Source organism: Pseudoliparis swirei, chromosome 16, assembly GCF_029220125.1.
Source record: "Pseudoliparis swirei isolate HS2019 ecotype Mariana Trench chromosome 16, NWPU_hadal_v1, whole genome shotgun sequence".
NCBI classification, from domain to species: domain Eukaryota; kingdom Metazoa; phylum Chordata; class Actinopteri; order Perciformes; family Liparidae; genus Pseudoliparis; species Pseudoliparis swirei.
Window position 1 is genome coordinate 15,777,740 of NC_079403.1, and position 12,845 is coordinate 15,790,584.

General features: G+C 49.7%; 1 protein-coding gene across 1 annotated transcript; it reads left to right on the top strand.

Annotated features, from left to right (window-relative positions):
* The first annotated feature begins 234 nt into the window (after positions 1-234).
* On the top strand, positions 235-4,687 carry LOC130206240 (uncharacterized). The gene is made up of 2 exons (XM_056434103.1): positions 235-1,496; positions 4,283-4,687. The coding sequence occupies exons 1-2, from the start codon at positions 456-458 to the stop codon at positions 4,649-4,651; spliced, it is 1,410 nt and encodes a 469-aa protein (XP_056290078.1). The 5' UTR covers positions 235-455; the 3' UTR covers positions 4,652-4,687.
* The last annotated feature ends 8,158 nt before the right edge of the window (positions 4,688-12,845 follow it).

Genomic DNA, 12,845 nt, shown 5'->3' on the forward strand with positions numbered 1-12,845 from the left:
TTTTAAACTCATCCACTGTATGTTTGATTGCATTGCCAGTTAAAGCAGGTTCCTCATTATTCCCAACATGAATTCAACTGAATTTATAGTGGTAAGAGTGTCATAAATTCATCATATGGAAATGTATTTTATGTATTTAAAGTAATGCACTGTGGCAGCGGGGGGTGCGGAAGCACGGCTGCAGAGGGGGAGGAGGCGGGGGCGTGGCTCGGGGAACGGTGCCGGAGTGGCAAAGTGACCGCAGCTGCGCCGAATTACGGGGGTGTTTCTGTCCAATATAGGGACAGAGCGAGCGAGGGAGCGGGAGGACAGGACCTGGCAGCAGAGCGGCAGCGTCCTGGGAGCTGGAGCTTGAATAAAGGATTGTTCTTCCTGGCAAACCCCGTTGTGCGTGTCCCTTTTGTGCCCGGAACCTCACGGACGTGTACAAGTGGAGCCCAACTACGGAGGGCAGCATGGACACGCAAGCTCAGCAGGCGGGGGCACCGGGCCAGCCGCTCATAGCCTTAGGGCAGATGCTCGAAAGGATTACAGTGATGCAGCGCGAGGAGGCGGTAACAACCCGACAATTCCTGGGGGCGCTGCACGACCAAGCCCAAATGCACGCGGCGGCCCTGGAGCGGGTGCGGACCGACCAATCAGCGGCAGCTCCAGCACCAACGGGACCGTCAAGGCTGGCAGGGGTAATCATGCAGAAAATGACGGCGGAGGACGACGTACAGGCGTACCTCGAGACCTTCGAGGCTACGGCGGAGGCGTGCGGATGGCCGGCGGACGAGTGGGCGGTCCGTCTCTTGCCGCTGCTGGTCGGAGAGGCGCAGACAGCAGCACTGGGGCTACCCCCGGCAGCCAGGCGGGTCTTTGCGGACATCCGCAAAGCGGTGGTGGACAGGCTCGGCCTGTCCCCAGAAGACCACCGACGGAGGTTCCGGGAGGCCAAGCTGGGGCCTGAGGACCGACCGTTCGCTTTCGGCCAGCAGCTGAGGGATGCCGCAACCAGGTGGCTGCAACCCGGGGACTCCACACCGGCGCAGGCAGTAGTGGAGCTGATTGTCCTGGAGCAGTTTGTCGGCGGGCTCCCGGCCCGCACATCGGCTTGGGTCCGCTGCCATCGGCCGGGGGGGATGGAGGCCGCCATCACCCTGGCGGAGGACCACCTGGCGGTCCATGGCCCAGGGAAGGGGGATGGCGATCGACCGCCGTCTACGGGCCGGCCGATGCCCGGCCAACGAAGGAGGCTGCCTCCGCAGCAACCGTCACGGCCGGTGCCGTGGCCGACAACCCGCCCTCGGATCCCCGAGCCGGGGTCCTCGACCGGTCCCGGTACTCTTCCTGACCCACAGGGGGTATTTCAAGCGCCAGGGCAGGAGTGCTGGAGATGCGGGCAGCCCGGGCACTTCCGGAGGGAGTGTCCGTTGATGGAGGTGGGCCAGGTGATCCGGGTTGCCGGCTCGCCAGCCTCTTCCCCAGGTCCGGGACCGACGTACCGCGTTCCGGTAAGAATCCAGGGGGGTATACACCAGGCAATGGTGGATTCGGGCTGTACGCAGTCTATGATCCACCAGAGCCTGGTTCGACCGGGGGCATTGGTGGAAGCGTCGTGGGTGAAGATACGGTGTGTGCATGGGGACATTCACGAGTATCCTATGGTGGCGGTGGAAATTAGATACGGGGGGAAAAAGCATAGCGTAAAGGTCGCGGTTAGCTCCCGCCTTACGCACCCCTTAATCTTGGGGATCGATTGGCCGGGGTTTAATAAATTAGTGGGGAAGGCAGCGGGGGTGCGTTCGCGGCAGACAGGGTCATGCGATGTGTGCGCCGTGCGCAGCGGTGACGCGAGGTTGTCCGACACTGCAGACGGGGAGGGGGAACCGGAGGAGCCTCCTATGGCGACTCCTCCGGCTCCCGAGTTTCACTCCATGGAAGATTTTCCACTCGAGCAGTCTCGGGACGATACTCTACGCTCAGCCTTTGACCAAGTGATACGAATTGATGGTCAGCTGGTGCGCCCTGACGCAGCGCAGACATATCCGCACTTCATATTGATTAGGGACAGGCTGTACAGAGTGAGCCGTGACACTCACACAGGGCAGGAAAGCACCCAGTTGCTGGTGCCAAAAAGCCGCCGGGAAATGGTGTTCCAGGCGGCTCACTATAACCCAATGGCTGGCCACATGGGATATGATAAAACTCTGGACCGGATAATGGCCCGATTTTATTGGCCGGGCATCCGGGCGGATGTGCGCCGGTGGTGTGCGTCCTGCCCGGAGTGTCAATTGGTAAACCCTCCGGCCATTCCGAGGGCACCGTTGCGGCCGCTGCCATTAATGGAGGTGCCATTCGAGCGTATCGCGATGGACCTCATCGGGCCATTTCACCGGAGTGCACGCGGATATCGCTTTGTGTTAGTCTTCGTGGATTACGCAACACGTTATCCGGAGGCGGTGCCATTGCGCAACATTTCCGCAAAGAGTGTCGCGCAGGCGCTGTTTCAGGTCATCTCCCGAGTGGGAATCCCGAAAGAGATTCTGACTGACCAGGGCACCCAGTTCATGTCAAGAACACTGAGAGAACTTTACGGGTTACTGGGCATCAAGTCTATTCGGACCAGTGTGTACCACCCCCAGACTGACGGTCTGGTGGAGCGTCTGAATAAAACTTTGAAATCCATGATCCGTAAATTTATTAATGATGATGAACGTAATTGGGATAAATGGCTTGACGCTCTGTTGTTTGCAGTACGGGAGGTTCCCCAGGCCTCCACGGGATTTTCTCCCTTTGAACTGTTGTTCGGTAGGACTCCGCGGGGGGTGCTCGACCTCATTAAGGAAAACTGGGAGGAGGGGCCAAGCACCAGTAAAAACGAGATCCAACACGTCCTGGACCTGCGAGCAAAGCTCCACACCCTGGGTCAGCTGTCACGTGAGAATTTGCTCCAGGCCCAGGAGCGTCAGCAGCGGCTGTACAACAGAGGTGCCAGGCTGAGACAATTCACACCGGGAGAGAAGGTACTTGTATTGCTTCCTTCTTCCAGCTCTAAACTCCTCGCCAAGTGGCAAGGGCCCTTTGTGGTCACACGGCGAGTGGGGGATGTCGACTATGAGGTGGTGCGTTCTGACAGGGGCGGAGCTACACAGATTTACCACCTCAACCTCCTAAAGGCATGGAGGGAGGCGGAGTCGGTTTCTCTGGTGTCCTCGGTATCTGAGAGAGAGGAGCTGGGGCCCGAGGTCCCAAAATCCACTAATCCGGCCTCGCTCCTTTGTGAAGACCGTCTCTCCGGGACCCAGAAAACAGACATTGCCAGGTTGCAAAAGCAGTTTGCTGATGTGTTCTCTCTCCTTCCAGGACGCACAAACCTCATAGAGCACCAGATTGAGACGCCAGGTCGCGGCCCTACAGGTTACCTGAACACAAGAGAAAGGTGGTTCAGCGGGAATTAGCGGCCATGCTGAAAATGGGGGTAATAGAAGAGTCCCACAGTGCCTGGTGTAGTCCCATTGTTCTTGTGGTCAAGAAGGATGGGTCTATTCGGTTCTGCGTGGACTATCGCAGGGTGAACGATGTGTCACGGTTCGATGCGTACCCAATGCCCCGGGTCGACGAACTCCTGGACCGACTGGGCACTGCATGTTTCTTTACGACACTGGATTTAACCAAGGGCTACTGGCAGATTCCTCTGTCGCCAGAGTCTAAGGAAAAAACGGCCTGCTCCACTCCGTTTGGGTTGTACCAATTCACCACGCTTCCCTTTGGGTTGTTCGGGGCCCCGGCCACCTTTCAACGCCTCATGGACCGGGTGCTGCGTCCACACGCGGCATATGCGGCCGCCTACCTGGATGATGTGATCATACACAGCACCACCTGGGCGGAGCATATGCAGCGGGTCGGCGCGGTGCTGGAGTCCCTGAGGCAGGCGGGGCTTACGGCCAACCCGGGGAAGTGTGCAGTTGGACGGAGGGAGGTACGGTATCTGGGGTACCACTTGGGCGCCGGGCAGGTGCGCCCTCAGGTGGACAAGACCGCCGCCATCGCAGCCTGTCCGCGGCCCAAGACTAAAAAAGAGGTAAGGCAGTTCTTGGGGCTGGCAGGCTATTACAGGCGGTTCATCCCGAACTTCGCAGAGCTGACCAGCCCCATGACTGACCTGACCCGGAAAGGTGCCTCAGATCCGGTCCAGTGGACGGAGCAGTGCCAGTTGGCGCTTGAAAAGGTGAAACAAGCTCTCTGTGGGGAGCCACTCCTCCACACGCCTAATTTCTCTCTCCCTTTTACTCTGCAGACGGATGCGTCGAACAGAGGGCTGGGGGCCGTTTTGTCCCAGCAGGTAGGGGGGTTTGACCGCCCCGTGCTGTACATCAGCCGCAAGCTGTCGGAGAGGGAGGGCAGGTACAGCACGGTGGAGAAGGAGTGCCTCGCCATCCGGTGGGCGGTCGACTCCCTGCGCTACTACCTCCTGGGACGCTCATTCACCCTCTGGTCGGACCACGCCCCGCTTCAATGGCTCCACCGCATGAAAGATACCAACGCCCGAATCACTCGGTGGTATCTGGCGTTACAGCCTTTTAATTTCAAGGTGATCCATAGGCCGGGGACACAGATGGTCGTGGCCGACTTCCTCTCCCGCTCTCATGGGGGGGAGGGGGAGTAGGTTCGGCCGGATGTTGCCCCGGCCTAAGTCGGGCGGTGGAGGTATGTGGCAGCGGGGGGTGCGGAAGCACGGCTGCAGAGGGGGAGGAGGCGGGGGCGTGGCTCGGGGAACGGTGCCGGAGTGGCAAAGTGACCGCAGCTGCGCCGAATTACGGGGGTGTTTCTGTCCAATATAGGGACAGAGCGAGCGAGGGAGCGGGAGGACAGGACCTGGCAGCAGAGCGGCAGCGTCCTGGGAGCTGGAGCTTGAATAAAGGATTGTTCTTCCTGGCAAACCCCGTTGTGCGTGTCCCTTTTGTGCCCGGAACCTCACGGACGTGTACATGCACGTTTGGTATAGTACGACTGCCAACTCACAATGTCGAAATGCATTTTCCTTTCCATTAAGTTACATGTCTTACCTTGCGTGTTTGACTTATTTTACATGAATAAATGTTAATGAAGCACACTGTCAGGGATTTAACCTCAGGAGAGCATTTGCATTTGTCCCTCTTAGCAATCAATGTCTTCCGAGGCAAAAGGCCTTTAATTCACAGGGTGCGATGTGTTCATGTCTCTCCTTTGTTTCAAAATCAACGTTAAAAAAAGGAAGAAATGTCAGCGGTTGCCATAAGATTGCAGCCACTACCACTAATCAGCCAACAGATAACCACGAACAATAACACAATGCTTCATCTTGAGATGCCCAGCGGAGACACTGATTACGTTGTTCCACGGAAGTGATCTTTTGGAAGTACATTATAAATCACCAGAAAGGTGACGATGAGAAGAGGAACTCCCAGGTGGCCCACTTCTAAAGGGTAATGCCGGTGTTTTCAGTCTCTGTCTCTGCACACAGTCTAGGAAGCAGGAGAATCCCATTGCACGTTATGTATCACGGATTGATCGTGTGAATTCAACTCTTTTTCGGTACAGCGGTTGTACAGCAGTATAAAAATAACCGCAAAAACAGTCGGAGGAAATAATAGTGCTACTGGGATGTTTGTTCACGTGCACGTCCACCTGCTGTGCACAGGCCTCAGAGGCCCCTTGATAACGCTATCAAAAGAAAAACAGCGTTTTATCCCTTTAAAAACACCAATTGGAAGCACACCATGTATCCTGAAGCTGAGGTCAACTTCATGGATGCTTTATCTTGAGCAGATCATTTTTACATAAAGAAAATAAACAAAACAGCACTACTTGTATTTCATGCACATACCGTCTCAACAATGAAACGCTGTCCTACATTCCTCACGTATAAAACACACACACACACACACGCACACACACACAGAGTGACTGATTACAGTTGGCATCCGTAGCCTAGATATGAAGATAGTTGGTGCTCCAGCTCTTATCCAGAGGAAGTGGAGCTCAGCCGGCGGCCACAATGTATGAGAGGAGAGGGAAAGGGAGGATGTTATCACCGTCTCCATCTGTGGAGGGGGGCACAAGACAAGATGAGAGACGCACCTTTCATTAACCTTCACCTTCCTCCCCTTGAGCCTATTTGTGTTCATGCGGTCAGATGGCAGATACCAACGCGGGCGGAGCAGCGGGCAGAAAGTTATTAAGAGTGAGAGATGGTGTACTCCCTGATGTTAGTACTACAGACGTTTAACACTTGTCTTTACTGTATCTACATCAAATATGTTCTGCTCATTGGTTTTATGTTTGAAGCACATGAACATTTTCATGTTTTTAAATGTCAAAATCAGAATTTTAAAAAACAGCAAGAAAAAAAATTATTCAATCACTTCAATCAGCTTTTTGATGCAGAGACTATTTGCCATGACTCCACTTATTCCCTTAGTAAACATTGTAAACACAAGTTCATGTAATAAATCTCTAGTTTCAAGTCTTCTTCAATACAGCACGATGTTCATTTAGAGTAGAAGTGGCCTGAAACTGTTGGGTTGCACTGAGCTCCACACACTCGTGTCGCTTATGCAGAAGATACAGACGAACAGAAAACCGAGGCGTGACGGCCAGAATGCGACCTTGAGGCTTCAAAACGTAGAGAAGAGAGGAGGATCCACCTCGTGCCAGTGAAAGTTGCTCACAGTGTGAGCCCACAGAGCATTACAGCTCCTCTGAGCTGGTCGACTTCCTGCTTGCCCTCTGACATGAAAACCAATTTGGCTTATAGCTTCGTTTACTTCAGTCCAGTTCTTGTTGATAACAAAATCAATCAATCAAGTAGTTCAATTCAATTCAGTTTATTTTGTATAGCCCAATATCATAAATTACAATTTTCCCTCAGAGGGCTTTACAATCTGTCCACATACGACATCCCTGTCCCAGGACCTCACATCGGATCAGGAACAACTCCCAAGAAATAGAACAAAATATTTTCCGACATCCGCCACGGAATAATTAACCAATTTTGCTATGGTATACTTCTTGTGGAAATGCCACACACGTCGTAACATCTAGCGCCCCGGTGTGAATGACTTCCGCATCCAGCGCCACCAGAGCAGCAGCAGGCTCAAGCACTGGTCTCAAGCCTACTTGAGGATCTGGGAGAGTCCGAGGTCGGCCTACCAGAATGTGGTAACCAGGATGTGTACCCGAGATACTGGTCGGTATACGACTGGCGGGGGATGTGTGAATCCCACAGAAGGGGTGGGGGAGGAGGGTTCTCTGATATACATGGTGAACTAATCTGACATTAGGTTGTTCAGCTGTAGTAAGACGGCATTGAAGGCCGAGGTAGACAATGCACGGCCCGCCACTGCGAGCAACAGAGGAGGATCCCTCTCCAGGATGGACAGAAGCAATAGATGTCAAGTCGTACATTCAGTGCGTTGCTGGTTCAATGTTACAAGACCCAACATTTATATTCTATATGCCACAGTGTGCTGCAGTGTCCGCTTCCCCCCACGGACCAGGAGAGTTCTGCTGCATCACATCTTAGTCCGTGTAGCTGATTCAGAGAGCGTTGACACTCGTATTGTTCAGCAACAGTTGAGCCTTGTCTGCGATGAGGAGACCTGGAGCTTAACGCCGGCTGACAGCCTTGTCGTGGAGGATTTGATTGGTCCCCGGGGGAGCGTCAGACACTGGCATGAAAAAGAGAAAAACATTAATTGGGCTGTTAACATTCATGAGGAATGATCAGGACGTCAAAGGGAGTTCATCAACTCGTCATCTCTCCAGACACTGATCCATGTGACTGTGCATCTCTCCTCTATTCAGCCCTCTGATGTGGAGATCTACCTTTTATCGCTTTTTGTTTACCTTTTTCTTCAGTCCGTCTCTCCAGTCCTCCCCTCCCCTTGTTCCCACTCTTCATGCACTAGCACCCTTACTTGCTTCTCTGACTTGATCCCTTCTCTGTATACACCCTACCCCCTGTGAACATGTTCTCCCTATGTGTTTTGTTTTTCTACTGTGATTCTACTGTGATTTGTGTATGTATGTTTGTGAGTTAAGTTAAGTGTATAAGCTACGGGATGACCTAAATTTCCCTCGGGATTAATAAAGTATCCATCTATCTATCTATCTTTCCTTTCTTCCCTTCCAGTTAATGTCCCCCTCTTCCCTCCCTTGTTCTCTCTCTCCATCATTTCCATCATTCCCTTCATTCCTTCCCTCCACCCCTCCCTTCACACACTGACACCCTTCCTGTCTTCCCTTTTTTCACTTGCTCACTCCTTTTTCCTTTCTTCCCATCATCGGTGGATGATGTCATGTAGTGTTGAAGCGCTTTGAGTGGTCGGAAGATTATAAAAGCGCTCTACAAGTACAGGTCCACTCCCATTCCCTTCTTTATCTCCCTTCATTCTTTCCTTCCTTCCATCCCTCCCTCCCGTCCTCCATTCTCATCCTTAAACCCTTCCTTCCTTCTTTCACTTGCTCAATCCCTATTCCTTTTTTCTCAGCCCTTCCCATTCATTTCCTTTTCTTTCTTCCTTCATTTCCTCCATCCGTCTAATCTTTCCTTTTCCTTTCTTTACCCTTCTATCCATTTCCTTTTCCATTGAATGACCGCAAATGAGTCCCAGCCTCATCCTCCTCTTTGGTCGACTTTTCTCAGCCAGTTTGTGGTGTGACTTGAATCAAGTACACAGAACGATATGATCAATGAGTTCACGAAAATAACACAGACACAGTGTAGAAATGAATAACCACAGCCACGAGAGACATTTAGCATCACAACGCAAATCTCAAGGCCTGATGTAAACTGTTGAGTGTGAGCGCGTCCCCACTTATCAGCTACCTGTCCATCCAGAACCCTCTGCTCAGCGGGCGGCCCGGAGCACCTGATGTGCTGGCCGATTCCTCCCGGCCCAAAGCCCCATTGTTGTGACAGTGGGAGCCACGTGACTGTAAGCCTTAATGGGCAGTCTAAATCACAGGCCTGTCACTTTGTGCCTTCATTCAGATGAATGTGCACACCGACCGGCCGGGCATTAAGCCCCACAGGCCCCCTCAATATGTGACACACCTCAGTGCTCGGTGGCACTCTGCTGCGCACCTGCCGCATCGAAACGCACACTGAAAACCCACAGCGAGGCTTGTCACGCTCTCCTTACGAAGCTCGTTCACAGGCACACACACACATCACGAAAAAGCCACTAAAGCAACATTCTGCAACCTCGGGAAGAGAGATGAGGTGGAAAGAGTGAAACAATGGGAATGTCAAGGAATCAGAAGCTTCTCAACTGCGGAGTTCTCCAATAAAAACCACGCAGCTATGGTCTCACCTCATATCACCCTCTTTAGTGAGCAGCTGACACACACACCAAGGGATCCATACGTGATCATATTATTTGACTGGTGTCTGGGAAACAAAAGAAAATCTCATGTGAATCAGGTGTTTAAAAAAAGGAATAAAAAAAGAAACAAAGAAATGCATTTATTAGACATTCACTATCGATCCAAACAACATCCCACATGGTAAACAAAGGTTAAAATGTTAACCTGACATTAAAACATTATTTAACAGCTCTTAAGGGAGCATTCACAAGGAATATGGGGGGGATATCACCTCGTTGTAACCCCTACATTAAACATTGTCATTCACTGAGACATTCCCTTTTCAAAACAAAGCTTTTGGAGCTTTCACTGTTGGAGTATCTTAACAGTCACAGGCATTGCCCAAATAATGTCCTCATCCAAAAGAATCAGATGTTAAGTATTAATTCTTGGGTTTGACGAGTGGCTCTTTTTGTTTTCTTGGCCCAGGTTCTTTAGTGCCACCAGATGTTGGTGTTTTTACAAATGCTCATAAGTCACACTGGTGTCCGCTCTTTTCCGCTTTCTCCGAGCTCAGAGGGATTCCCAAGAGCATCTGGCTAATTCTAATGAAAATAGTTTCATCATCTGTAGGAGGGGAGGGATGTGAAGGGATACTCTGCCCCCATTTGGTAGCAGACAGAAGTGCAGCGCTCCACATTCAGGACAGCGAGACCTCGCATGACCGAAACCAACACTATTTTCAGATATTCCTTTTGAAGATGTATTGAGTATCATTCCCACGCTACACTGAACACGGCCCATGCTCCAAGTGTTTAATCACCCAACTATAACTCACATGCAGGAGTATACAGACGGCACAGTAGTTCACCAGATTTCAATTAAAGTACATTTCATGATTGTGAATAAAAAGATTATTATTAGCAATTGTTTGTATTTACAGAAACGCATTTTCTACATCAGAGGGTTAGGGAGGAAATAGCAATATGTGATGAAATAGAGGAGAACTTGATATGTAGCACGAGCAGTGAGGGCCAGCATGGCTCTGCAGAAAAGCAGAAAATACCACAACAACTTTGCAACAACATTGTGTCTAATATAAAAGAGGTCACTCGTAGTGACATAAAGGTCACCCAACCCTCCATCTCCCCGTGCCAGTGTCTTCCAGGTCATTGTTGTGGTTCTGTGATGGTTTTCACTCTCTGAGCTGTATAAAACAAACACCTGTACGCCTCTAATGTTGCACCCATCCAAAGACACAAAGAGCTGGAATTAGAAAAGAAGGGGTTTCCATACAGTACCTGAAGGAAACTTTATAACCGAAACTATATGTGAGGTTGCACTTCGCAACATATTTAAACCTTCACACAATCCAAAGATAAATGTCAGCAGCAGCCAAATTAAATATACTTTCAAGCTTAAAGCCTTTCCATGATCAAGTTGTTTTGACTCATTAAGTTCAGACACCACTAAAGAAAAGAAACTTGAATAATTCAAACACAGTTGGGATAAGTATTCTCTCCACTTTTTCGACAAAACAAACCACCTCCACCTTCCCTCCTACGTCTCTACCCCTCAGGAACTGAACAGCACTTGATTTTGATGGCATTGTTAAAGGAGTAATCATTGTGGCCTTTTCTTTACTCTATGAATTGGCCTCCCTTGGTTAGACCTTCATATAAATCCCAGACCTCTGGTTGAGAGCAGCTCTGTATGATGCCAATAAGAGCGGTGAGTCATATGTCACCGGCCACCGGAGAATTCAGCCTCCTCCACTTTGTGCTATAAATTTACCTCTAGATGTTACAACGTCACGGTCTATTGTCATTCTGCTGCTGACGGACAGGGGCCATTGATATATTGCCTACCTGCTGCTGTCAAGGCGATGTGGTGGACTGTGTGTGTGTCTGTAAAAGGTCGGAGTTTAATCTGATATTATATTGCAATTGCGGTCATTCATTTCCTTTCAATCACTTTCTATTTTGCATGAGTCGTGTACTGAAAATTCTACCAGAAAACGAGGGCATTGAAGGCTTCTCTTCACCTTCCTCTGAGTGTACAGCGAGAAAAACAACCAACGCAACAAATGATTTGCTCTTGTTGATACGCGTTGAGCTCTTACACAGCGATGTGAGGCGCTAGGCCCAACCCCCAAGGCTTAATTAGATTAATGGAAGAGATGGAGAGGATCTAATGACCTATCTCCCTGCATCGCTGGACAGAGTAAAGATGGAGAGGCATAAAAAAAAAGTGCATCTCCACTCTTCCCCTTCCACTCACGCTCTCTCTTCTCTGCACCAGACAAGCCAATGGTCCTTGAGAACGCTCGGAGATGCATCACAGGCAGCGGCTGAGTCGAGTCCCGTCTGCATCACTGTGGCATTTCGTTGGTTGTCCCCGCGCTTGACAAGAGGAACGGAGTGGGTGATGATCGTGGTGTCATTTCATCCTTAATGCCAAGCGAGCGTACGAGTGTCTCACTGAGATAAGGGGCTAAATGAAAACAAGAAAATATCCAAAGATAATGAAAACGACAATGGGGAGAGATTTATGAGTGGAAATGGCCATACATGCATCACGCTGATTATGAAACCAGCTTAATGTATTCATGAGGTGGAGTCTACATTATATGAATCACTGTGATGATATTGGTAGACTGCTAAAAGACAAAACATAGAGCAAAACCTCTCAGATGTTGATGTTTGGTGTGTAACTAGAATATTCTTTTTTATCCAATTGTTACAATTTTCCAAATGTAAAGACGAAGAAGAGGACTGCTTTCTGACACGGATGAAAAACAAAGCAACGTTTTAACATTTTATTTAATAAGGGAACCCATGCCATTAAATACACTAAACATAACAAAACTACAAAGGGTACCTTTTCACAAAACTGCATTTTCTAATATATTCAGACATTGTGGAACGAAATGATTTTTGCTGAGTTTGAGTTCACTATAATTGAGCCATCAAACAGCAGGACTGAGTCTTTGGCGTTTCTCCTGCTGTACCCTGTAATCTGCTGCTGTACTGCATCAATGCCTTTCAGCAGATGCACTGTGAGTTTTGTTTCTCCAGTTATTTCTTTATAATTCTCTGTATCCTGGCAAAGGACAGGAAGGCTGCTCATTCAGCATGTTCTTAAAAGGAGATAATGGTATCAACAATATTTAGTTATTGTTTCATTAATGAGACGGTGTGGTCTCACGGCTTGCATTTGGAACACCTTTGCTTCATGGAAATGTTTTTTTATTTTGTATTTTATTTATTTTGCACAATTCAGACAATAAAACAAAAATAAAAATCACAACAGAGATAAATGAATATCACAGTGCATGAAGAGACAAAAAGCCAACTCGGCTTATTTGAAACCTCCACCTATGTAATATTTAAGATTTTCCAAAATTACAGACATAAAAAGAAAAATGCATAAGATAGACAACAAAAGAAAAAAGAAAGAAAAATAATCTAATTATATCGAGTCGGTGTAGGCATGTGTGTGCCTGTGTGAGT

Excerpts from the sequence above, each read along its gene's own strand:
- LOC130206240 (XM_056434103.1), top strand. The coding sequence starts at position 456 with ATGGACACGCAAGCTCAGCAGGCGGGGGCACCGGGCCAGCCGCTCATA. Across the intron at positions 1,497-4,282 it reads GACCGACGTACCGCGTTCCG|ACGGATGCGTCGAACAGAGG; the intron begins GTAAGAATCCAG and ends TTTACTCTGCAG.